The 27,116-nt window shown below is 47.3% G+C and overlaps 2 protein-coding genes across 2 annotated transcripts; both read right to left on the reverse strand.

Annotated features, from left to right (window-relative positions):
* Positions 1-85: 85 nt before the first annotated feature.
* LOC135391864 (uncharacterized) lies at positions 86-1,876 on the reverse strand. Its single transcript, XM_064622371.1, has one exon. It carries the CDS (start codon positions 1,280-1,282, stop codon positions 368-370), a length of 915 nt encoding a protein of 304 aa, XP_064478441.1. The 5' UTR covers positions 1,283-1,876; the 3' UTR covers positions 86-367.
* Positions 1,877-5,556: 3,680 nt separating this feature from the next.
* Positions 5,557-19,427, reverse strand: LOC135391865 (uncharacterized). The gene is made up of 6 exons (XM_064622372.1): positions 19,277-19,427; positions 18,075-18,362; positions 12,806-12,939; positions 6,890-7,060; positions 6,134-6,246; positions 5,557-5,738 (listed from the first exon to the last, which is right to left on the reverse strand). Exons 2-5 carry the CDS (start codon positions 18,190-18,192, stop codon positions 6,157-6,159), a joined length of 513 nt encoding a protein of 170 aa, XP_064478442.1. The 5' UTR covers positions 18,193-18,362; positions 19,277-19,427; the 3' UTR covers positions 5,557-5,738; positions 6,134-6,156.
* Positions 19,428-27,116: the final 7,689 nt, after the last annotated feature.

Raw genomic sequence — 27,116 nt, forward strand, 5'->3', positions numbered from 1 at the left:
TAGTCAAACTAGTCATAAAACACAGAACTAGCAGGCATTAAAAACTTTCAAACTTTCTTCAAACATTAAAGTTCTTTCATTGTTCAACAGTTGCCGCCTGCGTCGATCCCGTCGTATGAATGTGTGTATGAGTGAGAAAAAATGTAAGAGTGAAAGGAGGATGAGTGAGAGAGAGTGGCTGGTTTGTCCCTTCAGGTGACGCACCCTTGGAAGTCGCTGGGGAGGTGTGTTAGCTTAGCTCAATTGGTAGAGCCCTGGACCGGCAATCCAGAAGATGTGGGTTCGAGTCCTACAGCTGGCTAACCTTTTCAGTGACTTTCATCTTTCATCATTAAAAACTTGTTATCGCCAGAGGGGGTACATGCTTCTAGATGTTTTCTTGTGTGGTGCTCTTATCCAGAAACTTGTCTGCACTGAACAGTGGCTTTGATAAGTTTGCAATGCCTGCAGTGATGGTGATTATAGCATCAATGTATGGGAAGAGCTCCAGCGGTATTCTATTCTGGAGTATCTTGAAAAGTTTCATCCTGTGGATGGCCCTTTCGACATGTACTCGAGCCTGTGCAATTGACTGATTTTTTCTTCCCTCCTGTTGTGTAAGCTGGTTCTGACCTTTCAAGAATGGTGGCTGTATCATTTCAATTCCTTTTTCGTTGCAAAGTGATTCAATCAGGAACCCCTTGTCAACCATGACAGCATCATTTCGCTCGCACTTGTCGAGGACCTTACTCTCTTTGACAATATGAGTGTCTGACGTCCTCCCTCCATATGCTTCGCTTACATAGCTGATGAGCCCTCCTGGGGTTTCACAAACGAGAACCTTTGCAGTATATGTGTGCTTGTAATGGCTATAGGTTAAAATCCGTGATTGCAAATCAGACGGTCTTTCGATTTTGATTTCAGTGCAGTCCAGTACGGCTCGCGTGCTAGGATACTTTGCAAAGTACTTTGTCATGCAGTTCTTGACTGCATTCCTACTAGGCCAAAAAACAGCCTTTCCAAGTATTACTGCCAGAATGTCAATGCACTCCTTGCATATATTGGCTGCTGTTGTGCGATGCACATCGAATAGTACTCCAAGCACAGAAAACGATATATCCTGATACAGCCTCATGAAGGTAAGCAGAGTTGCATCCTCGTTGCTCAGACAGAAGCCTCTGGTTGACTGTTTGAGGCGCACATCTGTAAGCATATCTGACAGATTGTAAAAAAGCCTAAAGCTCAACACTCCTGTCAATGCCAAAAGGTCTTTTTCATCTTTCACTTTTGCAATGGAGACCATCTGCTGGCGAGAACTGAGGGAAATGAAGATGGGCTCTACTTGAATGCCGCAAGGCACCGGCTAGCTTCGTTGACTGTAAAACAGAGATTGGATGGTATACCACTTTTGTTAGAACAGTGAGGTGTCACTAATCAGAACAGGAACTGCAGCAGTGTGCAAATAGGCTAAATGTACAGTGCGTGATTTTTAGCTCCAGCAAAGTTTTACATCAAGTTGAGTTGCAACAGCACCACATGACTGAATGGAAAAGCCTCAGGACGAGAGTCGTTGCTTGCAATTGCACATGGCAAGGTTTCTGCCATTGTCAACACTGAAATAAAAACCACCATCATTGGGTAGCTTTCATATAAGCAGCATAGCACCAATGACAGACTATATGACAGCCACACTAATGTGCACATGCTGTGCCACTGTTTACTGATTGCTTTAGTAATACGTTGCATAATCTGTTATTTTGCATATCAACAAGGCTTCCAGGTGTGGAGTATAACACAATGCGTGCAAGTGTGGACCACTCCACGCTTGTTTTGCTTACGTGGACATCACTATATCTGTTGCAATGACACATGGAGCATCCACGATCAAACATGTAGACTCCAAGCTCTTTGTAATATATCCTTTTACCTGCAGAGTTTTCACACACAGTTGGTTCATCTGTTTCATGCTCTCGAAGGGGGCTGGAACCTGGTCAGGAGAAGAAATAAAAATTCTCAACAAAAATCACACAACTCTTACTCAATACTAGGTGCATTTAAGTCAGACTTACCGCTGCCCTGTTCACTACTGCATGTGGTGTCGGCTTTTTCTCCGTCTGTTCCATCTTGGGCCAAATCATGGGCGACAAGAAGCCTTTGCACCATTTCGTCCTTCTCTTGGCTCTTTGCTTCTAAAAGAATTATAACGTGTCTTCATAATCTTGGATAGACTGGACACTGTGCTGAGACACTGCTTCAATGTCAAATACGTTGCATGTGATTGCCTTAGGCGACATCGTGGAGCGGGGAACTGTACAAACGAGGACAAACATGCAAAAGGGGACCGCCTTACTTTTCCTGGATCTCTCTGCCCTCTGTTGTCCACTTCCACTTTTTGGTCTGTCCAGTGGACGCTTTGGAAGGTTGCGGCTTGGAATAGCACCCGATTCTAGTGTTCTTCTTTTCCAACCTTGAAACGTGCGAACATACATCGATGACTTCACGACGAAGGGCAATAAGTAATGCAAGAGAATGGAGTCCGGAGCAGCACCCCGCGCTCGCAAAAGCACAGCGCGAAATGTGTACCACAAGTAAAATATATTATTAATAACAAGAAACTGGCGGTTTGTGCAATGGTTGATAAGAAGAAACCTTCCAGCTTAATGAACTCAAACGTACGAGCAGCGCGGCGTTCCTCCCCGGACTCTGAAATGCAGCGCTTACCAAACATCGAGCTTCCGACCGGGTACACGAAATCCTCTGGCTCAAAATGCTTGCTGCATACCCGAAAAGTATCGGAAACTGCCTTGCCCATGCGTAGTTTTGCAGCCCAAGCCTTCCGGAGTTTCGGGTCTTTCGGATATAAATGAAAAGAGAGCCCTTCCTGACCACCGTAGCTGCCGCAGCCCGGTACTGTGCAGTACATCACCATTCTTTCCTTTCAATGGCAAATTCTGCCGGTCAGAGCGGTAAAAGAGACCAATAATACACGATATCTGTGAATGGATTTTCAGACGCTTCGAGGTAACACAAGATTGAATCAGCACATACTATTCATACAAGGCGCAACACACGGCATCCAGCCATCCCATCCAGGCAGTGATCCTGCATTCTACGTCAGTGTGACGTCACATCCAATCACGAGCGGCCGCTCGGAGCGACGCCCGTGGTCGTTCTCGGGGCGATAGGCGATTGAAAAGATGGACGTCACTGGGCTCGAGAAAGGGTCGACATAGGGCGGGCGAAAGTGTCAGTGGTTAATACTTTGAGCGATGGCAGAAAAGAAGGAGCTATTGCAATTGCAAAGAAGCTAAGATCCAATAAATTGATTGAGTGAACCAGGACTAATACTGTAAAACCTTTTTTTTTTCGCGCCCCTAATTGTTCGCGAATCGGGGGCATGGACCATGTTCGCGACCACTAAATTTCGCGAATTGTGGGTGAGTCACTCAAACCGGATTCCGGAGGTCGCGTCCCTTGACCCTTCTTGTGAAAAGATAATTCTTTGAGACTCTGACCCAGAAGCGCAGCCTTCCCCATTATTCCTCCTTGGAGCCAAGTGCTTTACGCCGCCTGGATAATTCCATGTGGCTCACATTTGACAGCCGACAGCCGGCCTGTACCGGTGGCTTAAGCCAACAAACGTGGGCGTCTCCTTCCCGGACCCTCAGTCCCATGCAACGCTGTCTGACCAGGAAGCCTGCGCATCAGCCAACAGCAATGTCGTGCTACATATCTTCAGCGAGACGGAAAAGAAACCAAGCGACGGAAACCCTACGGGACGTACGGCGAGGGAACGCGGGCCAAGATCAATTCACAAATGGAAATTTTCGCGCGCCCGTTAAATTCCCGAAAATTTGCGATTCGCGAAATTCGCGAAAATTAAGGGCGCGCGAAAATAAAGGGTTTTACAGTATGCTAAGGCCGCGAGGGACGACCTTTACTACACTTCCATATTAAGTAGGATTCAAAAATTTTCCGCTGCAAATTTTTATTAAGGCGCGCTCACTTCTAAAGAAAGTCAATGGGGAAATTTTGTTCTCAGGGTTCTCGTAAACCTCTCGTAAAGTTACTACAGGAAGCACATCCAGGAGTGTTCCTCTCTAGTTTATCTAGGCCTGGAAACGATTCACTGATTTTTGGCGAATTACAGTTTGTCAAACTTCCAGTCTACGGGAGACGCTACAAAATCGCTTCTTTCGGCATGCACGGCCGGTCCAAGATGTCATTCCCTAGAGCAGTGTTTCTCAACATGGGTCCCGCGAGCCCTGTGCCGAACTTTCGCGAACTTATTCCGCGCACTGTTTGGCACGCGTGAGTGTAACTTGACCGCCTACCAACGCTTGCTTCGGAGAGCGTTGTTACGGGACCACGCTCGACATCTGATCTTTAGCATTGGAGTGACAGAGATCGCAGCACGAGGCTGCCATTCATTCCGAAGACTTTTCTAAAGACGGGCATTGCTTCAACTCACACAGCTCCAGCCGGCAATTTTTCCGCGCCACACTTTTACTTTCCTCTTGTGTCTCGGAAGCATTACAAGTACTACAAGTCGGAGCTACTTCGAAGAAACGTTGGAGCTACTCTCCTGCCTACGTGGGTCTTGGGATGTAGCAGCATCAGTGGCAAACACAATGTGTTATCTGCGGGGTGCTGTGATACAGTCGAATGAATCCCACCGCCAGAGCCATTTATAAGGAGAGCTTGTTTATAGAGAGGCTATACGGTGATGAAATTCGAACTGGTGAAAGCCTTCCACGGGCAACCGCAGACCCAATAAAAACTACGCACAGCAAAGCGCCGCGCCGCGACTGCTTGATTCGCGCAAAAAAGCGCGCGCGAAAGGTGCGGCGTGAAGTGTCCCCGCCACCTGTTTTACCTCATATTGCCAACTGTAGATGGGACAAGCGTAAGCTTGCCCAGATCTCGTTTTTTACCTGTTTTACCTTCCTCTGCTTTGACGTTGACGGTGACGAAAGTCTCATCACAACGAAAACAAAACGACCGTCTCATCATAATGACAGCAAAACAAAAGGAGGCAGGGACACTTCCTCGTCTCTCCGCATCTTTCGCGCGCATTTTAATTTTTTATTTTTTATTTTGCTACAATCAAATTTAACAGCCGGGCTAAAGGAGCACTTTCTGCTGCTGTGGTGTACAGTTTTTGATGGCGCCGCGGTTATCCGTGGACGACCTTATTTCTGTAAAAATAATTGAGTTCTATTGAAAAATAAATTTCAGCACTAATCCCCGAATGCATAGATAGTACTGACACACATGGGTGTATTGCTGGGAACGTAAGTGACCCATTCTTACATGTGTTACACGTGGAAACCTTTGTTCGTCTTCAGTGGAAACGTCACATGAGGATTTTATTGTGACTGGAGTTCGGAGAAAAAGTGGGTTTAACCCGAATTGGTCGGAGCTCAGTTCGGGGGGGGGGGGGGATAACCGGGTGCAATCTGGTTCAACCCGAAAAAGTCACTCTCTACCTATAAGCTAGCACTGACGCCCCTGTATAGAAATGACCATTATCACCGTGAGTACTTTCTGCAAAGGAAAGCAGACAAACCACACACAGCGAAATCAAACCGACGTATATCATTGCAGACATCCCATGCAATCGCGTTATCGTATGCTAATAACTTGGAAATACAGAAACGTAAAAAGTTGGAATCATCCGTAGAGTTCAAGCATTAAAGCCAGCCTCGTCGTTGCCGTTGCAGGTAAGCCTCGTCGGACTGTTGCGGTGTGGAACTGACCTAGAAAATACGGGAGAAATAGTCTTATTATCGGAAGGAGTTTATACGGGGTTTCCCGAATAATTGAGAACCTAAGTAAGCGTAACGTGAGCCCGCCTATATTTTTGTGACTCGGGGTAATTGGACTGTGTGCGCAGAACCTTCCCGATAGCCCCCCCGTCGCCCTCGCGTGGTTTATGGACCTAAATTCAGAAGCCAATGGTACTACCACTACTCACAGCCTGAAATGACTCCCAGTGAAACTAATGGTAGGGCATTGGTTCACACATAAAGCATCCCCCTAATGGCCGACGGGTCAGCTTAGCTTAGAACATAACACGAGCGGAAGTTCCGGACAAATGGCAGAAAATTGCGCTGATGTCGTATCTGGCGTTTTCTTGTGAGCAATTTCTAACCTTTGCCGTTGTGCCGCCACCCTCTAATAGCCGCACCGGTCCGGTGGTTTGGCGTAGAAAACAAATTCCAGCTTGTATCCCGCTTCTTCAATTTTCTCGTTACTGCGAAATAGCTGAAATGAAACATGTGGTGCGGTTAAGTCAAACGTATTCCAGCTGTATGCTGGGCATGAGCGAAAGTAGACAGACGCCAAAGGTAGAAGGCTAAGGGTTATAGGCAAGCATACAGGAGAGAGATCCCTACAGTTTCAACCAATAGACTTGAGAGCATTGGGATGAGTCCGATAAGGATCACCAATCTTGACTACTACAAAAAAAACCCCTCTTTGCCACATTTTTGTTTGTCCGACGAATAAGGATTACGTACCTCCTGCAAAGCTCCAGTATCAGTTGTACGAAACGCGCTGCCAGTCATGTGTTACGCGTATGCATTACATACATTAGGTTAACATTAATCAGTATCATTTGGCCTTATGGGTGACGTTTTTTGACGACGACGTCGTTGTCTTCCCTATCTTCACTGCGATTGTACCCGCATTGATAAGGTACAGCAATACTGTAACGACGGCGACGAGTCCGTAAGAAGGGGAGGACGATGTGGTCGACGTGGTATAGTGGCGGTGCTACAGAGACCACTGGGCCATATAGGCATAAGACGGGACTTACTACGAAGGCAGAACTGGCGCGACTGCTCATAAACCTGCCCATGCTCATAGGCTGCCCCAAAGATTTGTACTACTTACACTTACTACTTACAGTTACTATCCTACCACTCTCGCCTGCGTCAGCGCTTATACCCTCGGTTCCACAGACGGGGCCGATGTGGGCACCGGATCCCGGAATTCCAGTCCCAGAGTTTCGAAGCTCGAAGTAGTCTTTGCACACTCCATCGGGGCCGCGGGGTTCCATATTGAAGGAGATCGTATTCTGCGGAAACACGGCACAAAGAATATGGATACATTCATTGTTCCCGTGTCGTGTGTCACATAGCGGGGATATGACAGGTACCTATAGTGCCCTCGTTTCAGCCGTAAATACTGGAGGCTTGCTCGTGCCTGTCTAAAGCTGGGATCGGAACCGCTATATATATATATATAGCGGTATACAGCAGTACCTGTCATTCAACAGTTGCCATTCGCGACATACTAAATTAGCCATCCCTTACAGTCAGGCCATACGCTATAGAAGAATCTGCTCCCGCGATGACGAATTGGATGCTAAGCTTGACAGAAACTTTAGTTAACTGACAATTCCCGCAAGATCTAGTGAAAAATGCACTCAGTAAAGCCCGCCATACGAACCGCACGGATCTCCTGAAAAAAATCGAAGCGACCTAAAGATGAGGAATGTGTCAACCTCACTCTAACCTTTAACGATAATATACCTGACCTTAAAAATATCTTACAACGGCACTAGCCCCTTGTACCTCAGTCGGAACGTCTAAAGGAAATATTCCCTACTCCACCACGCATAACATACCGTCGCGCGCGGAACATTCAAGATCATTTGGTACACGCTAAGATTAACAAACCGGAACATACAGTCAAAGGCTGCCACCTTTGCATGAGACGTAGATGTCAAATTTGTAGCCTGATGCAGACCGCGGATACAGTACACAGTACAAATTGTAATTTCCATATAAAGATCAGTGGCGATCACGACTGCAACTCCTCTAACGTCGTATATTTAATACAGTGCAATTTTTGTAATGCACAGTACATTGGCCAAACTGCAACAAGTTTCAGAATTCGATTCAATAATCATAAATCTGATGTGACAAAGAAACCAAACCTCCCGGTCTCCCGCCACTTTCCTTCTCTTATGACATTCCTTCAATGACATAACTGTATTCATTTTACAGTCAGGTTTAACATCCAACCGCAGCAGACAAGTCTTACGTAACCCATAAATTCCAATGCACAATAAACAAAGACCCGGGCATATTGTCCACCACAGTCAGCCTGAGCTCATGATTAGATTTGAGCACATCGACCCACTTCCGTTCTTTCTGCCGCCTTTTCCTTTTACCTTTACAGATCCCCACTCCCCAGCGACGGCCAAGGACAATGCTGCTGGAAAACCCCCAAGATCAGCACCCGTTCAACGTGCCATTCCTCCTCTCCCGTAACCCTTCCCGCCCTTTTATAAGCCCACTACAGTCCCCCTCAGTCCTGTGGAAGGCGACGCTGTCGCCGAAACGTCGACCCCCTGTAACATGTAAATAAACCTTAGTTCTCTCCCGTAATTAGTTGTAATAAATTATTATTTTTTTACTCTCCTTCAAGGCTTCTGAATACCTTCTTTACTTTTTCTGTGCTTATATATATCGGGTTTGGGGCTCAGCTCCCCACCAGAGCAAAATACCGGTTCGAACCGGCTTCAACCGATCTGAACCAGTTCAAGAAAGTGAGCTTAGAGGAGATTGTCATGGAGCTCAAACATACAAATAAACGATGAAAGATGAAAGTCACTGAAATGGTTAGCCAGCTGTAGGACTCGAACCCACATCTTCTGGATTACCGGTCCAGGGCTCTACCAATTGAGCTAAGCTAACACGCCTTCTCAGCGACTTCCAAGGGTGCGTCATCTGAAGGGACAAACCAGCCACTCTCTCTCACTCATCCTCCTTTCACTCTTACATTATTGCTCACTCATACACACATTCATACGACGGGATGGACGTATGAATGTGGGTTCGAGTCCTACAGCTGGCTAACCTTTTCAGTGACTTTAATCTTTCGTCGTTCATTTCTTAGGCAATTTGAGGCTTTGTATGTGTTTGTCCTTTCCATGTTGTTCCAGCCTCAGAGCATCAGTTCTGTCTTATACAAATACGGCTATTATAGATAAATTAGGGAAAAGCACAGGCTCAACACACACACACACACACACAAAAATCTGCCAGCCTAACCGCAACAGGTGCAGTGGTCAGGCGCACCTTAACTGTACAGAGTGGTCAGGTATAAACTTAATACAGCCGCACCAAATCGATATAGAGCACTGCATTTGCTAAGGTGTAAGCTTCGCAATACAGACTGAAGAAACGATATACAAAGCACCACAGTGAATCATTTGGTGTTTGGTGGGTACGACATTTTTAAATTCCTGTAGACCTCGGATACAGTGGCCATGCTTTAAAGAAGCTCGTTCCAGCACTTGGACATGCGGCACCGTAACAAATAAAGAAAGCGATCAGGGCTACTGTGCTTCACCCCGACCTTCAGAGAATGAATACGATGGGAGAGGAAGATCTTTCTTCGCGGAGCCAAGGTAGGAAGGGACAGCTACACTGAAAGAAATCTAATTTTTGTACAAAAGTGACAGCTCACTCTGCTCTTGGCATATGTGCCGTAACCTAGTCATTGCAAAAAAAAAAGCACACTGCAGAGCTCCCATAAGGAATAGAGCTCTCTATTAAACGTTTAAACGTCGAAATGTTCACAGCACGTATACGTATTTAAAAGTTTTCCCGGGATACGTGTAAACGTTTTCGTTTTCATACATGTACAGCGGCACGTATACGTATATAAACGTTTTCCTAGGAAAGGTTTAATCGTTTCTTTTTAGATAATCCTTTTTAATTGTTTTCTTTCCTCTCTAAACACTACAGCTTACTTTCGTTGAAAGACAGTGCAGGGTATCTTTGAAGTGGCATGTTACTTTGTCCCACTCATTTGTGATCGTCTCATGTTTAATAAAGAACAGTCACAGCGCACGGCGCATTTTATTCCGTTTCTTGGTGGTTAATAGAGCATTGTCACGACCCCGTTCGCAGCGTACACCGAACTCCGCTCCGCGTGCACTCATGGCATTGGGATCGCTGATACTCCAAAAACGGACCTTTATCTCATCGACATCATCCGGCAGAATTACAATTCCGGGTGTTATCCTTTTCTCCATCCCAATTTGTTCATAACGGGAGGTATACGGCTCCTTGTGGGAATTCGCGTCAGTGCATGATGCCACAAAAGTAGTGGTCATCCCTTTTTTCCCACTCTGGAGCAAGAATGATATCATTCGGGACAGTTCTTAACATGTAATTGACAAATTTTCTGGTTTTAGAGTGCAATAGTGAGAACCAGTAGGAAAGAGCAGGTTACATGCTTCAGGCTAAAGTAGTCGCTCAAAGTCTTCCGCGTTGATCTTTTCACCAAAATACTACTCGCGTAAAGAAGATAAATACGGAATTTTTAGTATAAACTACCCAGAGATGCAAACGTCATCACCGCCATTACGAGCTCGACATGTCTCAAACTGTAGTGAAGCACGTCGGTTCATAATGAAATGTACGACGAAAATGAACACAAATAGGGTTGTTTAAAGGCCAAATATGAACTGAAGTAATAAGCTACTTATAAGACAGTGAGAAACAGGCGTAGTTGGTAATTACTGATGGGAACCATGGACGCGCCAGGCATAACGGGCACAACTTCTGTCTGTGTCCCCGTAATGCCGTAAGAAGTTGCTTAAATAGCTATCCGTTTCGAAAGGCGTTGCGTTTCGTATTAACAAGACGTTTAAACGCTTCATCTCGATATAACGTTCAACAGCTTCATTTTAACAACACTTAAACGTTTCACATCAACGACACGTTTAAACGTTTCGCATTAATGGCACGTTTAAACGTTTCGCATTAAGCAAAACGTTTAAACGTTTCATAAGGAAATGTTTTCCAGACTATACGTTAATCTAAACGGGGTATAAAACGTTTAAACGAAAACGTTTTAAACGAATATCGGAAAAACGTGTTAGATCCCGAGCCCTAATAAGGAACCGTTCTTTGTGCACCCCAAATACGAATTTTGTGCACCATGTAGGTTACGGTACCATATGCCAGTAACAGAGTAACAGAGAGTAACAGAGTTAGCAGCCACTTGGGAAGTAAATTTACTGATATTTTACAGTGTAGATTTTCAAAGAGTTACCAGTACTCTCAACGTTGGATGTCTGCAAGTGCTCAAACATCGGCATGCCAGTACTGGACAGATGTTGCCACACACGTTGCCTGCGCGTGTATTGCTGACGATGGTCCAGTAAGGAAGCTGTCCACTACACTGGGATGGCAACTTTTGAGCAATTACAAACATGCTCTACGCGTAGCCCAAGAGCTAGGACTAATTTGTTGCATCTCATGGTTGTAGTCATTTAAGACAAATATATGGGCTCTGTTGTCTGTTCTATGGATCGTTCATAAGCAACCTGCCGCTATATTGCGCAGGCGTAAGCTCATAAGTGTAGCCTACACAATCTCTCTAACCAATGGCAGACCTTGAGCGGCTGAGAGTGACGCTGATGCCCCAGAGTATTCCCTTTGGTGGTGGTTAGTCCAGGAGAGTCTGAGTGTGACTCATCCTATATTGCGCGATGCTAGACACAATCGTCGGCAGATAGGACGTGTGCGGTCAAGGCTGATGGTAGGGCCATCCATGAATATAAGAAAAGAGTGGCCCTACGACTTGTCCCCGGGGAATACCGGATGACACAGGGGCAAATGACAATATGGACACTGTGACATACTGTCTCCGATTGGCGAATGTCCCATTGAGATAAGCACTAGGGTATGGATATTGAGGTTCGTCGGTTTTTCTAAGAGACGAGTGTGTGGCACGACATGAACGCCCTTAGCAAAATGGAGGATGGTCGCGTCCATTTGGCGACCAACGTCGACGCTGACAAGTTGCGTCTCGCAGGTCTTCTTGAGTCTTCTAAAATCGTGTAGATAAGAAAAGTAATAGCATTTTTTTTTAAATGCCCGCTCCAGGGACTTGCAAGGCAGGCTTGTAATTGAAGATTCTCTGTAGCTAGACGGAGACTGAGGATCCTGGTTACCTGGTACCTAGGGTACCTGGTTACCTGGTTTGTGTACGATCCTATACCGCCAAGTCAGTGGACAGAGTTTGGCGTAATTTGCATTACAGAGGAATTGCATTTAAAATTTACTCAATCAGCGCCACACGAGGAACAAAGTTGCAACAATCAAAGAGTTTGAGGGCGCTTGGTACGTATAACAGGGCACAGGAGGGACAGGTCTTCCGTTGTAAATAGTGAGATAAAATACTGGTTCAACACATTAGTATAGTAGTCAATATTATTAGATGAACCCTCCAAGCACTGGAAACGTTTTAGTAGGGGACATCGTACTCCAGAACCTTCTGGGGTCACATTAACACTAGAGGTAAGGTATGTCGGTGAGACAACAGTCCTAGCAGTTTGGCGCTCTCATACTATATCTGAGGTCATTCCAGGAATTACGATGCGCAGCGTCAGATCTTACGTATTGCACCTAGAAGTAGTCGTAACCACCTCAACCGTAACTGCCATAGAGTACAACGAATAGAATCTCGAACTCCCTCAGCGCAGGGACGCCCTCCAAAAACCGTGATATCTCGTAAAACATATTCCGAAAACTTTATTGTACATTCGGGTATGTAAAGAACAACCCAGGCTTTCCGGTAGAACAGTCAGGTTTAGCAAGTTACCAGCATGTTTACAGAACTTCGCAAAACGTGGATAAGTTCGTAGATATCGAAGGGAATGTGCTGCTGGGACGCTCCATAGGTACCACCGATTAACATAGCGGCTACGCTGTTGTAATGTAAAGTTGGAATTTGTGCGTCTCCGTCAGAGTGTCGGTTAACTGCGCTGTTACTTAGGAACATAACACAAACTTACAATTTTCAGAAAGCACCCGTATCCCTCGAAGCATTTTCGGTAGCAGAGGTTGCTGTTGTAATGACCCGCTCCATATCCTGGTGAAGTTATAGTGTACCTCGTAGGTTTGCGGAGGATGGTCAAGTTGCATGGTGCTGTCGAGAGACGCATGGAAGGCAAGACAATAGTATGGTATCACATCTGGGTGAACGATCATTCATTCACAGTTGTCGCATTGGTAGTCGACGAAGCTGATCTCGCAGATCACAACGTTGGGCCGCGCAACCGCACTGGATAAAAGTTTCCTCACGCAGGGAGAGAAGGCCCTGAGGAGGCAATTTAGGCACCAACGCCGGTTCACATTCAAAAGATCAAGGGTTGCTAAGACTACTCAATTCTTTTTTTTTTTTTTTTTTTTTACAAACTACTTGGTGACGTTGTGAATGTTTCAGCGACAATAACTCCATTTAGTGAAGCAGAGTTAAGGGACCGGTTTCAATGTTAATCGGCGTTGGTGAAACCGGGCCTCATGGCACTACGACGTTTGAATGTTTTAGTAGAACTACGAAGGCCCCAGGTGTGTCGGAATGTGTGTGTGTGTGTGGGGGGGGGGTACCGTCCCCTGTGCTCGGACTTCCCCATTCACGCATATAGACACCGGTTGGGGGTCCTGATATTCTCTGATACGAGACTAAGCATGTTCACGAACGTGAATTTAATCACTCCACGTAACGTCTTTAAAGGAGCGCGAAAATGCAAAAAAAAAAAAAAAATGAAATTCTCTCAACTGAAATTCTGCGTTTCAATTAGTATAACAGAGGCAAAATTAGTTCACACAGCGCTACCGCTTAGAAAAAAAACGCAAGGAAAACAGAGCCGTCTTTTGCGGCAGCGAATGGAATCCACTGGAAGCCACGATTGGCGGCATGCAATGAAACAGCAGGGCAAGCACGCGCCTACCTATCGTGGCTGTATGGTTTTGGAACACGCCCGATCGTAGTGTTCCTTATATATGCGCGACATGATGCGCACTGCTCCATTTTTCAATACCGACTTACTGAATTGTAGCCTACAACAGTTCTCACAAATGTTCCCCTGACAACATTTATTTGCACGTCCTTCGGACAGCGACGCCAGTTTCGCTCCGGAACTGCTTCATGGCGTGCAACATGACCTAAAAGCACCGATGCACGACCTGAAACGACGTTCACTGCTTAGCGCGGAAGCAAGAAAGAGTCTCGTATCTTTTTGATTGCAGCTTCGTAACGGAATCGAAGTTCTGAATTATGATAGCAAGTACGAAATTAACATGACATGGAACTTGATTTGCAGTGAACTTGTTTTTGCATTTTAGTGCCCCTTTAAGCGAGATTACTTGTTACTATGAATGTACAGGGTGTCTCACTGAAAATTTGCCAGGAGCTAAAGAAAAATGAAGTGCTCTTCACAAATGAAACCAATTGTACATGCTTGGCAGTTCTGTGGTCTATCCAAAAATATTTTTTTCATCGCCCCTTGTCAATTAACAAGCGGTAATTAATTTTCTTGCTTTTTAATCATCGATTTTAGCTCTGAGATGTCAATGAGGAAGTAGTTCGAGGTTGCTATGGCGTGGGGTTTCGTTTTTTCCCGGGTTAAAAGTATATTTCAGATGCCGGGCGTACTGCAGATCGCTGCCCACAATCCGGCACCTACGCGCGACGATTCCAGCGCACTCCGGCGTTATCCAAGGTTAACCCAGGTTGTGTACACGAATTGTTCATGTAACATGATTGCGGTTTCACTTGTTTTGTTCAAAAGAAAGAAACGGTGGGAGGCAGTGCTGCTCGCCGGGAAGTGTGCCGGGCTCTGTACACTTGCTTCCGTACCAAGTGAGCCTCTGACTTCTCCATCCTCCCTACATATTTATATTCTTGACTTTGGTTCAACTTCCAACGGATACCACCCTTTGTGTCGACCTGAGGATGGCCTTTACCAACGAGGAAGCGGCGCATGTGATCCTACCCTTGGGCGCGGCAACAGGAGAAAAGCTGCCAAAATGTATCGAAAATAGCATCCTGGGAAAAAGCTGTCTCCAAATGCAACAATAAGACTGGACAAACAAGAGGAAGCGGCGCTCCACCACGAAATGAAGACGTGGAGACAGACGTCCTGGCATTCATGGTTGCTAACGCTCATGCAAGCGTCCGTGACGTTAGTGCTCAGGGCTTCTCATTATATGTGATGAAGAGAGGGACTTTCTTAGCAACGTACTCTGGACAGACGAAGCCAATTTTTCCAGAAACGGGCAGGTGAACCTACCCAACGCCCACTACTGGAGCGAGAAAAATCTACACTGTGCTGCTCGGTCAAGGCACCAGTATCGGTGGGCGTTTTGCGTCTGGTGCGGCGTTTTTGATGGTCGCATCATTGGTCGAGTCTTTGACCAGACGCTGACAGCGCATCGGAACAGCATATTGGAAGGCCCTGCGGACCAGTTCACTTGCGATGTTCCACTGGCTAGTCTTCCTCGTGTCTGGTACCAGCACGACGGCGCTCCAGCACATAGCAGTGGTGGGTCCAGAGCCTGGCTCAACAGGGTTTTCAGGGAATAGTGGATTGGGCGGCACGGACCAGTACCATGGCCCACAAGGTTCCCTGACCTGACATAATTTCTTTTTATGGGGATACATAAAAGACCGCATATACCACAGGGAGACCACAACACCAGACGAGCTGAAAGAGCAAACAACCCAGGTTTGCAGCGAAATTCCTGAGTTCATGATGCGACAGCAAACATCGTGAAAAGTCATCTGTATTGCATCGCTGCGGCGGGTGACTTGTCCGAGCACACATCGTAGTCCCGGGAACAGAAAGAAAAGAAAACAAGGTCTTCGACGAGCTGTCGTACAGCCCGAGAGTTTGTCTCTGTTTGGGAAACTTGGCACAAGACTGTTTCCGTCGCAACGTCTTTAATATTTGCCTCTTTTTTTTGGGGGGGGGGGGGGGATCTCAGTTGTCTCGCGACGTGCACCCCCAATTATTAATCTTTTTTCTTGGTTGCAAATACAGCGTTTCTTTCTACAAAAATAAACACATTTTCATGTGTCTGCTTCCGTTCGCAGCTTATCGCGATCAGATGGGGCGCACCTTGCTTCCATGACCCGTCACGGAACAAGCGCTTATCTCAAACGAAAGTTTACATTGACCTTGAGATTAGCGCTTGGAGACCATCCTTCAGCCACGTCATGCAAGAGGAAGATATTTCATCTGTTTCACAACACACCTATCAGAGTGCACTGCAATCGTCGCACGCGGGCGCCGAATTACGGGGAGCGCTCTGTGGTGCGCGCGGCTTCTGAAACCTATTTTTAAACCCGAGAAAAAACGAAACCACAAGAAATATTATATATATACATATGTTATATACTTCTTATGGACCACACAACTGCCAAGCACGTACAGTTGGTTCCATTTGTGTAGAGCACTGCGTTTTTTCTTTAGCCCCTGGCCCGGGACACCATGTGTTTACTATAGGAATTCCTCTGACACGAAACTCATTATAGTGCTATATTAACTACACAGTGAAGCCGCGTGAAAAACCACGTCCGCAGCATGATAATCTACCGCTCGCAGGCTTGAGCGATAAGTGACACGTGACAGAGAGCTGGCAGAGAAGCCTGGGTTGTCCATAAGAGCGACATAGAGATAGGAGGCGGTCGCTGCGGCGCGCCTTCCTTGCACATGTGGCGGAGGCGGTGACCAGCGCCACATGGCGTGGCGCTGCGATGCACGAGATATACGCCATATACAGCTTCGTATCCCATTCGGGAAGCATCCAGATGATCCGAATGCACGGCAACGCTCCCCTCCCTCCTTTACCCTCCCCTCCCTTGATCTTTACCTCCGAACGTCATGAGACGGCACGTGAGTAGAGTTTCAGTAGCCTGACATAGAAACTAAACTTACTGGTCATCGCGCGTTAGCTCGTAACAAATTAAGCGCGGTCGCGCATTTATCGCGCGTTACGGCATGACGAAAAGTGAGCATGGAGCCCCTTGCCGCTAGCTCACATCACCTTACCACCTTTGCCACGACCTACAACAATATCGCGAAGCAGTCTGGAGACTCTGGAGTCTGGAGGAGTCTGGAGACTCCTTCGCGGGCGCCAGACAAGGTACACGCCTCACGCTTCACACTGTGAAGTGGGTCAGGCTCACGTGGGTGACATCCAATGTATTGCTCCATAGACGATAGCGTGCTCTGCGTGCCGTTCTCGTTTCTGCGCAACGTTTTGGATCCCTTCCGATCACAGTAATTATTTTTATCCGACAATCTCGCAGTAAAACGCGCAGTTTTGCACATAAGGCATCGTACTGTTGGCGACTTCCACATATGCGATGAAGACCGCGGGTTAAGACTCAGTGAGCCGATGCAATGTACTTAAAGAAGAAATGGTGTTCCATGTTGCGGAAGGAGCACCGCATAGTTTACGCTGGCAAAATACGCCCACCTCTTGGCGTTATGACGACGGAAATATATCGGTAAATGGCGAAAACAAGGTCAAAGTGACGTCTTCTATAAAGTGCGACCAGGACAAGATGGCAGCTTTGCCAAAAGCACCCGCTTGAGGGGAGTTACAATAATGGCGGGTTTGTGTCACCCCTGTGGTCACACTGCTTTTCGTAGAGGAACATTCATCACTGAAATTAATGCATTTCACGATGTTTTGAAACCTATGTGCCCCCATGTAAAGCCGCCGGGTTGCCAACTGGCGGCGCGCAGCTCTAGAGCGACCTAGGCTTGAATGCCGCTAGAAAGCTCCCATCGGAAGACACCGGCACCTTTCTCAATCTGCCAATAGAGCAGACTAAGCTAAGGGCAATCGTGCGCTGGACGTTCAAATGGGCCAGTTTTGCCTGCGTTAGAAACACGGACGAGAACAGTGTTCCTGTGAGACAGGCCTAAGGGGAATTTTGGGAGGAATATATTTTCTCGCACGAAGGGGATTAAGCAATGCGTTCATTCCTTGGAATTACCTTCCATAAGGAATGGTAATTTCTGCAGGATTTTCAGCGTGTCAACAAGCTTCATCGTTAATGTGCTAGTTGGATTAGCCGCATTTACATGCACGGTTCAACGCCACGCAGGTCGCAGCTGCAATCGCCTCCAGCCGGGCGGGGTTCACGTAAACGCCGTCGAGTGAACTCAGCTTGATATCCAACTCGACCCGCTATGCCGAGCTCATGTAAACGCGGCTTTTGTCTCGTCCTCGTCGTTTTAGCGCTCCTAGTTGCAACCCGGTACTTACGTACTATATCATATATGTCACACTTTGGTGTTGTCGTTGTGTTGCTGATCGTAGTTATGATCGTCGTCGTTTCGGTGGTTGTCGTCATCATGGTGGTTTCCGTGGTGGCCGTCGTCATTGTTGTAGGAGTGGTTGATGGAGCTCGTGTAGTAGCTGGTGGTAACGCCCTTGTTGTGCCTGCCGTGCTCGCAGCTGAAACGCTTGACGTGAGGTTTACAAGCGGAAAAAGATACGGTTCGGTTTCTGTAGCCGCGTCGATCGTTTCTGTTTTCCTCCAAAACACGATGACTGTAAGGAATACAGAATTCGCAAATGTAAGCAAATGAGATTCAATTGTAGAGGCTTGAAAAAGGGTATTTTAGTTGATGTGCACACTCAGAAGATCTTCACCTGATGAAGTGCAGGTTCTGCAGTTTTATTTCAAAGAGTGCTTCATACTCTGGATTTATTGGTGTGCACACAGACAATTGCACATTGTTCAGGCTGCAAGAGCACCATGAGGTACAGTTCTGACCAAAACTTCCCCAAGCAATTCCTGATGTCTTCGAGCGATCTCCAGCGCGAGATGCGTTTACGATTATGCTCGCGGGTACTGTAGCTAGGAACATCGGTTATTGTACTACTACGAGTGCACTTTATAACATTTTATAGCCTTACATGTACCATATGAAGGTTGCAAGAACCCAGGAACGCGCATGGCTTGTCTATATACTTAAAGGCAATGTGATAGCAAATGGCGTTACTTTGGATTGTTTTGACTTCGGTGTGCTGCCATACCAAACGGGGTTCCTGAAGTGATACCATTGGCTATGGTTGTCTTTAGGGAGATAATTTAATCGGTGCTGGAGACTCCCCGTTTGTTGACAAAGGGAATACCTTCTTTTTGTGACTCATCAAACCGGCAAGTGGTCATTGCTTTTCTGGATTCGCGACTCAGTGCTTTTTTGCACACTTTCCATCATTTCGACAGTACCTCGTTCCACATTTCGAAGGAAACATTGAGCGTTCACGTTCTAACAAAAATAGTCGAATCACGGTAGCGGAGTCTTCAAACGCGGCGCCTCGATCGGGGGCAGCCGGTGTTGCCGCTTCACACGGCTTCACAGTGCGCTATTTTCGCGTCATATTTTCCTACAACTCTCACTTCTCAGTGAGCATTGATCATACGGTTCATGCTCAGTCTGTTCGCACGCCACACTCACCCGCCAGGACAATGAGGAAGATGACGGCGATTATGCACAACAGGATCAGTATGGCGGCTACGAGCTTGTCCCTAGAAGTAGTACACACATCTACACGTACTCCTTGTGCACACGGTTGTCTCAAGTCTCCAGCCTGGGACGCAGCGGTCCCCTATTGGCGGCGTCGCCACAGGAAGGAGCTATACCAATACAGTGTCCTAGGGGGGACCGCTATCTGTCGCGGTCGCAGACGACGTCTGTGTATAGGGTGATTATCTCTTCCAGCAGGTGGCGGGCGAGCGCCGCATCTCCTCGTAGTTAGTCTTGATGTCGTCCCTCCAAGCGCGAGACCGCAGGTATAGGGGACCACTCTGCCACAGGCTAGAGATTTCAAACGCCGTGTCGCGCGACCAGTACGCTAGGGCACAGAGCAGAGCAAGCGGTATCATACAATTCAATCTGAACGTAACGTACTTCTATTGAGACATCAAATGCAGAGGTGGGGGCACATCCGGAGTACACAAGTGATTTGCTGGCAAGGTACAAATTGCTTGAACACTTCTTACGCGATGATAGAGTGAACACGGTGTGCAGTGGCGTCGCTCATCCATCATGTTGTACGATGTAAATACGTGTTTTGGGGATAATCCACAGGACAGCCTCCAGCAGAGCACAAGCTCAGGCGTCTGCACCGAATAAACCCGCCTGCCCTTACGGATGGATCATATATCCCAGCCTCTCGGGGATGCCCATTGGCTCTGCAGTTCAGCTCATTTTTACTCTCATATTCAAGTCTAAAATATGGCATGTCGCTCCACATGCATAGTATTAAGTTACGATTCATCTGCGAATAAAAGAACCACAAATAAACCACATTTTCCGACGAGGGAAATTCCGATCATGAACTGCGAAAACTGCACGATGGTGCAGACACCAAGGCACTGTAAAAGAGATCAAAGCATGTTTGACTGGCGCTACGGTCTTGCGTGCTACAACCCTCCAGTGCTTGTACGAAGTTTAGCACCGCTCTTCTTTCTTTACTGGCGAAACCTTGCACCTACCTTCACTTTCCTCGGCTGCTTGCAAGCCAGATTGGGAGCCAGATCGGGAGCCACGTTCCCGCCCTGCCATTACTGCATGTGAAAGGAATCGCAAGTCACGACCATCGCCTACAGTGCAGTGGGACGTTTTGCTTAAAGGGGTTGGGACAGTTTCATTGATGTGGATCATTTCATCTCGAACGCTCTCTGTACTACACGTCACAACACCAAGGGGAAATGAATTATTCTGCTGTCTGTCGTACTTAGCTGCATAAAAAAACCTTCGTACGCAGTTTCGAGCAAAGCGTAGACGTCAGAGAGCTCAGAGCTGCGTCCATTCCCATTGGCAGCCGTAGGAACATGACTTCTCCTGCGCAGGTCCCCCAAACTCACCCCGAAAAGCGTGCAACGAAGAAGGCCGCCACTAGATACCCCACTGTTGCCGTTCCGGATCACTTCAGCGCGCTAAGTTTGGCGGCAAAATGTTTTTGTTGTTTCTGCGAATGAATCTAGCCTTTATATGTCCAAATAAAACGCGTATAACAACTTTCTCTGTCGTGTTTCACTTTTTGGTCCCGTTTTTAAACGTGTTGAGCGATCGGAAGGATCTAGTGCACTGCTGCGTGCATCACATAGCGTACCAGTTGTACCAGGCGCCGCAGGCGCTGCAGTCGTCCATTTCTCCTTCGGTGACTTGGCCTGGCTTGGATTGTGCTTCAACTGGATCTTTAGCGCGCTACAATCCACGCAAGCCAACGTCTGGTAACAATGGGGTATCTAAGGGCGGCCTCCGGCATTGCACGCATCGGGATAGGAACAAATACATGGGAAAATGGCGACCTTGGGGGACCTGCTCCTGCGCCGCCTCGCTGTCGCTGTCGAGGGCTGTGACGTCACAGACTCACGAGTTTCGGTATTAGCGGTGTCCATTTTCTCCGCTTGTATTACCCTTCTCGCTGTGAAACTTTCAGTGAAGGTTCACATCGTGCAGAGAACAGTCCTTTTAACTTAATCTGGGAAAATGTGGGATGGCCTGTCGCAACCCCTTATCCAGTCCAGTTATCCAGATCAGCACAAGACTTCAGAAACACCAATCAATATACAATTTTAATATGGAGAGTGCGCAAACTGCCTGATGCATGATTATAGGAAGGTGCGAAAACCGAGAGACACTGAAAAAATAGACAACAAAACAAGTTCTCAACGTAAGTTTCACTGTCCCTATTTTTTCTGTCTCTCCCAACTTCGAAACTGACATCTGTCACCTCTGTGCGCCAGAGAGATAAGGACTGAACCCACAGGCAGGTAGCGTCGATAGCCAAGTGTTCTCGAGGAATCACAACGCAAATCATTGCAGGAGAACTGCGCATGCGCAATATTGAGACCAGTGCTTAGGTATGTTTTCAAGTGTTAAGAGAGGTATAATCATGTGAGAAAGCAGTAAACCTGGAAATCCGTGGTCTCCTGTCCGATCCCTCTCAGCCGCTCGACTAACTCCAAGGTACGCCTTATATAGCCTTGCATGTCTTCGTCCTCCGCTAACTTGGATTGGTAGAGCTTCCTTAGCAGGTAGAGCTTATTGCTAAGGTTAGCTCGCTCATGAACCTTGCGTAGCTCTTGCCACATCGCCTTCGCTGAGCCGCAATTACAGATGTGCACAATCTGATTGTCCTCAACGCTGAGGCAAATCGTGCTCTGCGCTTTCTCATCGCCAGCCGTCCAGTCTGCAGAAGGTGTCTGTGGAGTAGGTCCGTCCACGTACGTCCACGTTCCTTCCCGGGTCAGCAACATCTTCATTTTGAACTTCCAGACCTGATAATTGCCGTCCGTGAGCTTTGCAACCGTAAACTTGCCGCTGTCTCCCATATCCAGAGTTCTAGTGTTCTGGGCCCATAACCTGTGAGAAAGCAGTAAACCTGGAAATCCGTGGTCTCCTGTCCGATCCCTCTCAGCCGCTCGACTAACTCCAAGGTACGCCTTATATAGCCTTGTGGCAAGAGCTACGCAAGGTTCATGAGCGAGCTAACCTTAGCAATAAGCTCTACCTGCTAAGGAAGCTCTACCAATCCAAGTTAGCGGAGGACGAAGACATGCAAGGCTATATAAGGCGTACCTTGGGGTTAGTCGAGCGGCTGAGAGGGATCGGACAGGAGACCACGGATTTCCAGGTAGCGGCTCTTTTGCTCAGTGGTCTCCCGGAGAGCTACGAGGCGCTCGTGACAGCCCTGGACGCACGGCCTGACGACGACCTGACGCTGGAGTACGTCAAAGGAAAACTCGTGGACGAGTATATGAAAAAGCGAGCATCAAGTAGTTCAGCGTCTGGTTCGGGAACTGCCCTTCAAACGAAGAGAGACGACAGTAGAAAACCTTCGTCCGGCGGGAGGCATTGCTACTACTGCAAGGAGGTAGGCCACTTGAAGTGGAACTGCCCCCGTTTGAAGGGGTGCAGGAAGCCTCGGCAGCGTGCTAAGGCAGCAGCGTCCGACCGCTCGTCATCGTCCGAAACTTCATTTCTCGCCGCTCCCGAATTGCCAGGTAGACCATGGTACGTTGACTCTTGCGCTACCAGCCACATGTGTAACGACAAGGATTTCTTCACGGAGAATTATCGTCAGTGAGCAGAAACTGTTACCGTGGCGAATGGTCAGAGAATTTCTTCACATGGAATCGGTGATGGCATTCTACAGTGTCGCATTTCTGACTCCAAGTGCAAGTCGGTCAAGGTGAAGAATGTACTCTACGTACCCTCCCTCGAGAGTAATCTTCTGTCTGTCAAGCGCCTCACGCAACAAGGCAACGTGGTGACATTTCAAGGAGACCACTGTATCGTCACTAGGAGGCAGGAGGTGTTGGCTAAGGCTAGAGTGGAAAATGGCCTCTATCGCTTGTCCACTTTGAGTACTACGGCTGCCAATGTCTCTCGGACGTCTAGTCACCGGAATTGCGTACACGTATGGCACCTTCGTCTCGGGCATAGACACGCAGTAGCAGTCAAGCGTTTACAGCAGGAGGATTTGGCAGATGGGATCCTGATCGGTGACTGCGACCACTTGGTAAAATGTAACAGCTGTATCAAAGGAAAGATGAAGAGGGCATCCTTTCCTAAAGAGACTTCGTCGCGAGCGGGAGCTGTTCTGCAGCTTGTCCACACGGATGTCTGCGGCCCCATGAGGACTCTAACGCCTAGCAAAAACAAGTACTTCCTCACTTTCATCGACGATTTTTCACGATACACTGTCCTGTACCTGCTGAAATCTAAGGACGAGGTGCCTGCAAAGCTGGAGGAGTACTTGGCCCTGATGCACACAAAGTTTGGGCGTCATCCGCAGGTAATTCGGGCCGATAATGGGACAGAGTACACCAGTGGCAAGACACAGGCCCTTCGGCGCAAGTACGGTGTAACATTTCAGACATCGGTTCCGTACAACCCAGAGCAGAATGGGGTCGCCGAGAGAAAGAACAGGACACTCTGTGAGAGCGCAAGGAGTATGCTTTTCGGGGCAGGCCTTCCAAAGTTATATTGGGGCGAAGCTGTTACGACTGCCTGCTACCTTCAGAACCGGCTGCCTAGCAAAGCGGTATCGAAAACTCCTTACGAAATCTGGACTGGCAAGAAGCCCCACCTGGAACATTTGCGCATGTTTGGGAGCACGGCCTATCTTCATGTTCCTAAGGAGAAGCGAGACAAATGGGAATCTCGGGCTCTTGAGGGTGTGCTAGTGGGCTTCAGCGAGACGCAGAAGGGGTACCGGGTGCTTCTTAAAGGTAGTCACAGGTTATGGGCCCAGGACACTAGAACTGTGGGAATGGGTCGACATGCTAACCTCGTTGCATGCGCACCCATTCTGGCGCACCTGCCCCACCTTTCGGAATAAACCCGTCCCGTGCACACGCACTGTTGCTGCCTCCCAGGATTACTGCTTTCTCACAAATCATCATCGAAGGACATAGGCGAAAATGTTTTGCACAGCGAGACGAGCGCGATAAAGAGCGACAGCCATGACCGATGCTTAACATAATGTAACTAACACCATAAACATCATGTAAACAACATCATGCAACCATAATTACCACTACGTGTGATTCTTACTTACTACTAACTACCTACGTACAACAGGTGCTAGCTCTTGACCGTGCCCTCTCGACACAACTTTCCCGACATTCTCCACGAACGCGTGCCTTCAGCGCGCTATACCTTGTGGATACCATAACAACCTACGGGTCTCATACCCCTGCCACACGAACACGAAAAATGGGCACTGCTTAATTGACAATGTGCTTAGTCCATTACGACTTTATGGCATCCGGGCGGTGCCATACGGAGAGACTATGCCGATATGAAGATATGCAGATATCCCGATTTCGAAGTGCCGCAGAACTGAGCTACACTCGCGCTGTGTGTTCCTTACCAAACACTGAATATGTGTGCGAAATATCTTGGTCCAACTGTTCGTAGTTTTTGGGAAAAAAAGAATAAAAATTTAATTTTCCCTCCCGCCCGTGAGACCGTCGGCAAACCCTGCGTACGGGCGCACCGACGTCACTGCTATAGGTTTACCTGTCTTTGGCTTGGCATGGACTCTTGTCTTGGCCGCTTGGCTTCTTTGGTTTCGTTCTCTGTGCGCCGTACATTGGCAAACGGCTGCTATGTTATTGCTTTGCCGGAAACAAGGCTTGTGAACATTTCTTTGGCACAACGTTGTTTGGAAAGCGCACTTTCTTGTGCTGACCTCGCCTTTTATGAGCTGAAGCGATGTGATACGTGATATGCCACGGAGCAGTTGCCGTGCAGCACAAGAGAAATTTAGTAGTCTGAGGTTACACGAGTGTTCCTCTACGGGCATACTGACGACAGGAACGATGCAACAGATGCCACATTGCTTTTGAATTGGGTCAGTACGGTATGTTACAGGCTGTAACATACAGCTTATCCGCGTAAGGTTTCTCTTGTTAAGTTTCCGACTGTTACACGCGCGACCCGTTGAATAACGCTTTACCACGACAAGTTTTTAACCGGATATAGACTGTAGACTAGTGAGCGCACGGCACCGATAACACTGTCATAAGAAACTGACCTGCACCACATCCTTTGTGGATAATGCAGTTCGGAACCTGAATGGCGCAAGTTAATGATCACTTGTACTGCCTGTGTGGCATAGATATTACATAATGTACGTAATTGCGTGTAGACGTCCTCTGTCGCGTACGAGTAAGTCTTGTTGGAGTGAGTCAGTCGTGGAATAGAGAACAATGGCTAGAAGACAAGCCTATACTTACCGTACATGTCGTCCTGACTCTCTGAAAACAGATAGAAGGGACAACTTACAACATTGCTTCGCACCTATACATCTACATATCCCAAGGCGTCATGCAAGGCGGTCGCAAGTTAGTCGCAGTTTTCGAGTATGCTGACATAGAGCTAAGATGAAGCGAATTTGGAATATTGCCTCGTTCCCAACACCAGCGCACTGTATACCAGACACGTTCCCATTAAATCGTGAGAACAGGAGAGCACAACACTTTGCTCCGTCGGGTCTACGACGCCTTAAGGACTCGAGCAAACTTTATTAAAAATTTAAAGACTAATTTAACACTAAAACACTAAATTCAACGATAAACAATAAACGTTAAAATTGACACTAAAAACTACCCTGCTACAGTTTTGATGTTAGCGCTCGCCAGGACAGAGAGAGAGAGAGAGGTCGCATGGACATTATGCCACTGTGGCACTATTTCGTGCAGCCGAATTTTTTTGCCGTGGAACAACATGGACTTTACTGTATTTTAGGGCGGAATTGCCGAAGAAAACAAAGGTACGTAATCATACTGCAATCTCTCACGGAAGGTATCAGAAAAGATATCGATGTTGCAGCCAATCAGGGGGCTTAATCGTTTCACCCGTACAACTTAACGGCACGAGACAGCTGAACGAGTCGTTCAGGCTAACGAAACGAGCAACTTTATCGACGGTTTGCGTGGTCGCAATCTGTGCTCCTCGTGAAGCTTCTTCTTTGTGGTTATTTTGCACGTTGCGAGCGCTCACGTGTTGTGATGTCACCGCCCTGAGCGAAGAGCAGGCTGGCATCGAGGCTGCATCTTCTCTGACCAATAGGACTGTTTCATTTGTTCCGATAGCTCGCATTCTCGTGCTCTCATACATGCTCATTGCGTATAAATTGCGTTCCAATGTTCGTTCCCAGGCTCTTTCGTCATCTTTTTCTTCCCGTCTCAATATATGGCTCGCTAGTCGTGTGAAAATAATTAACAAACATGTACGTCACTGTAAGGATAATCGTCGAGCTCTACGCAAAAAATTGTAAATCATTTTCCTACCCTGACGATGGTGTCGGGTGAGAATGGTCTGAAGTATGATACGAGAACTAGTGTGTGCTGAGTTCTAGTTCACGTGGGAGTCCGAGACCAGAAAGGAAAGACGTAGTGGTATCAGAAGTATCAAAAGAAGAAAGAGGAGGAGGCTGCCCGTTCTGCTCAACGTGTACACTTATTTCATTAACTTCATGTAACTTTTTCCTTCAAGCATGGAAGTACAATGCGCAGCCTTACAGTCAGGCTTCATAAACAGTGCGAACAGCATTTTTTCCCGGACGGAACAACTTTACAAAATCTATCTGGTCCAGTTGAAAGGCATCCTGAGAGAACTGATCATCCTGGCATCCTGACGCCTAAAATAAAATAAATTCGCAGTGCAGCAGTTTTCTAGTGAGCTTGAACAGAACGTCAGTGAACTGAATTCCATGTTAGCAGCGCGAACCAAGAAAATGTTATGGAACTATTCAAGACAATCGACCTCAGAAAAT

The sequence above is a fragment of the Ornithodoros turicata genome, chromosome 4, assembly GCF_037126465.1.
Source record: "Ornithodoros turicata isolate Travis chromosome 4, ASM3712646v1, whole genome shotgun sequence".
Classification (NCBI taxonomy): domain Eukaryota; kingdom Metazoa; phylum Arthropoda; class Arachnida; order Ixodida; family Argasidae; genus Ornithodoros; species Ornithodoros turicata.

Excerpts from the sequence above, each read along its gene's own strand:
- LOC135391864 (XM_064622371.1), bottom strand. The coding sequence starts at position 1,282 with ATGGTCTCCATTGCAAAAGTGAAAGATGAAAAAGACCTTTTGGCATTG.
- LOC135391865 (XM_064622372.1), bottom strand. The coding sequence starts at position 18,192 with ATGACGACGGCCACCACGGAAACCACCATGATGACGACAACCACCGAA. Across the intron at positions 12,940-18,074 it reads TGACATATATGATATAGTAC|CACCATGCAACTTGACCATC; the intron begins GTAAGTACCGGG and ends GTCTCTCGACAG. Across the intron at positions 7,061-12,805 it reads ACGGGTGCTTTCTGAAAATT|AATACGATCTCCTTCAATAT; the intron begins GTAAGTTTGTGT and ends GTGTTTCCGCAG.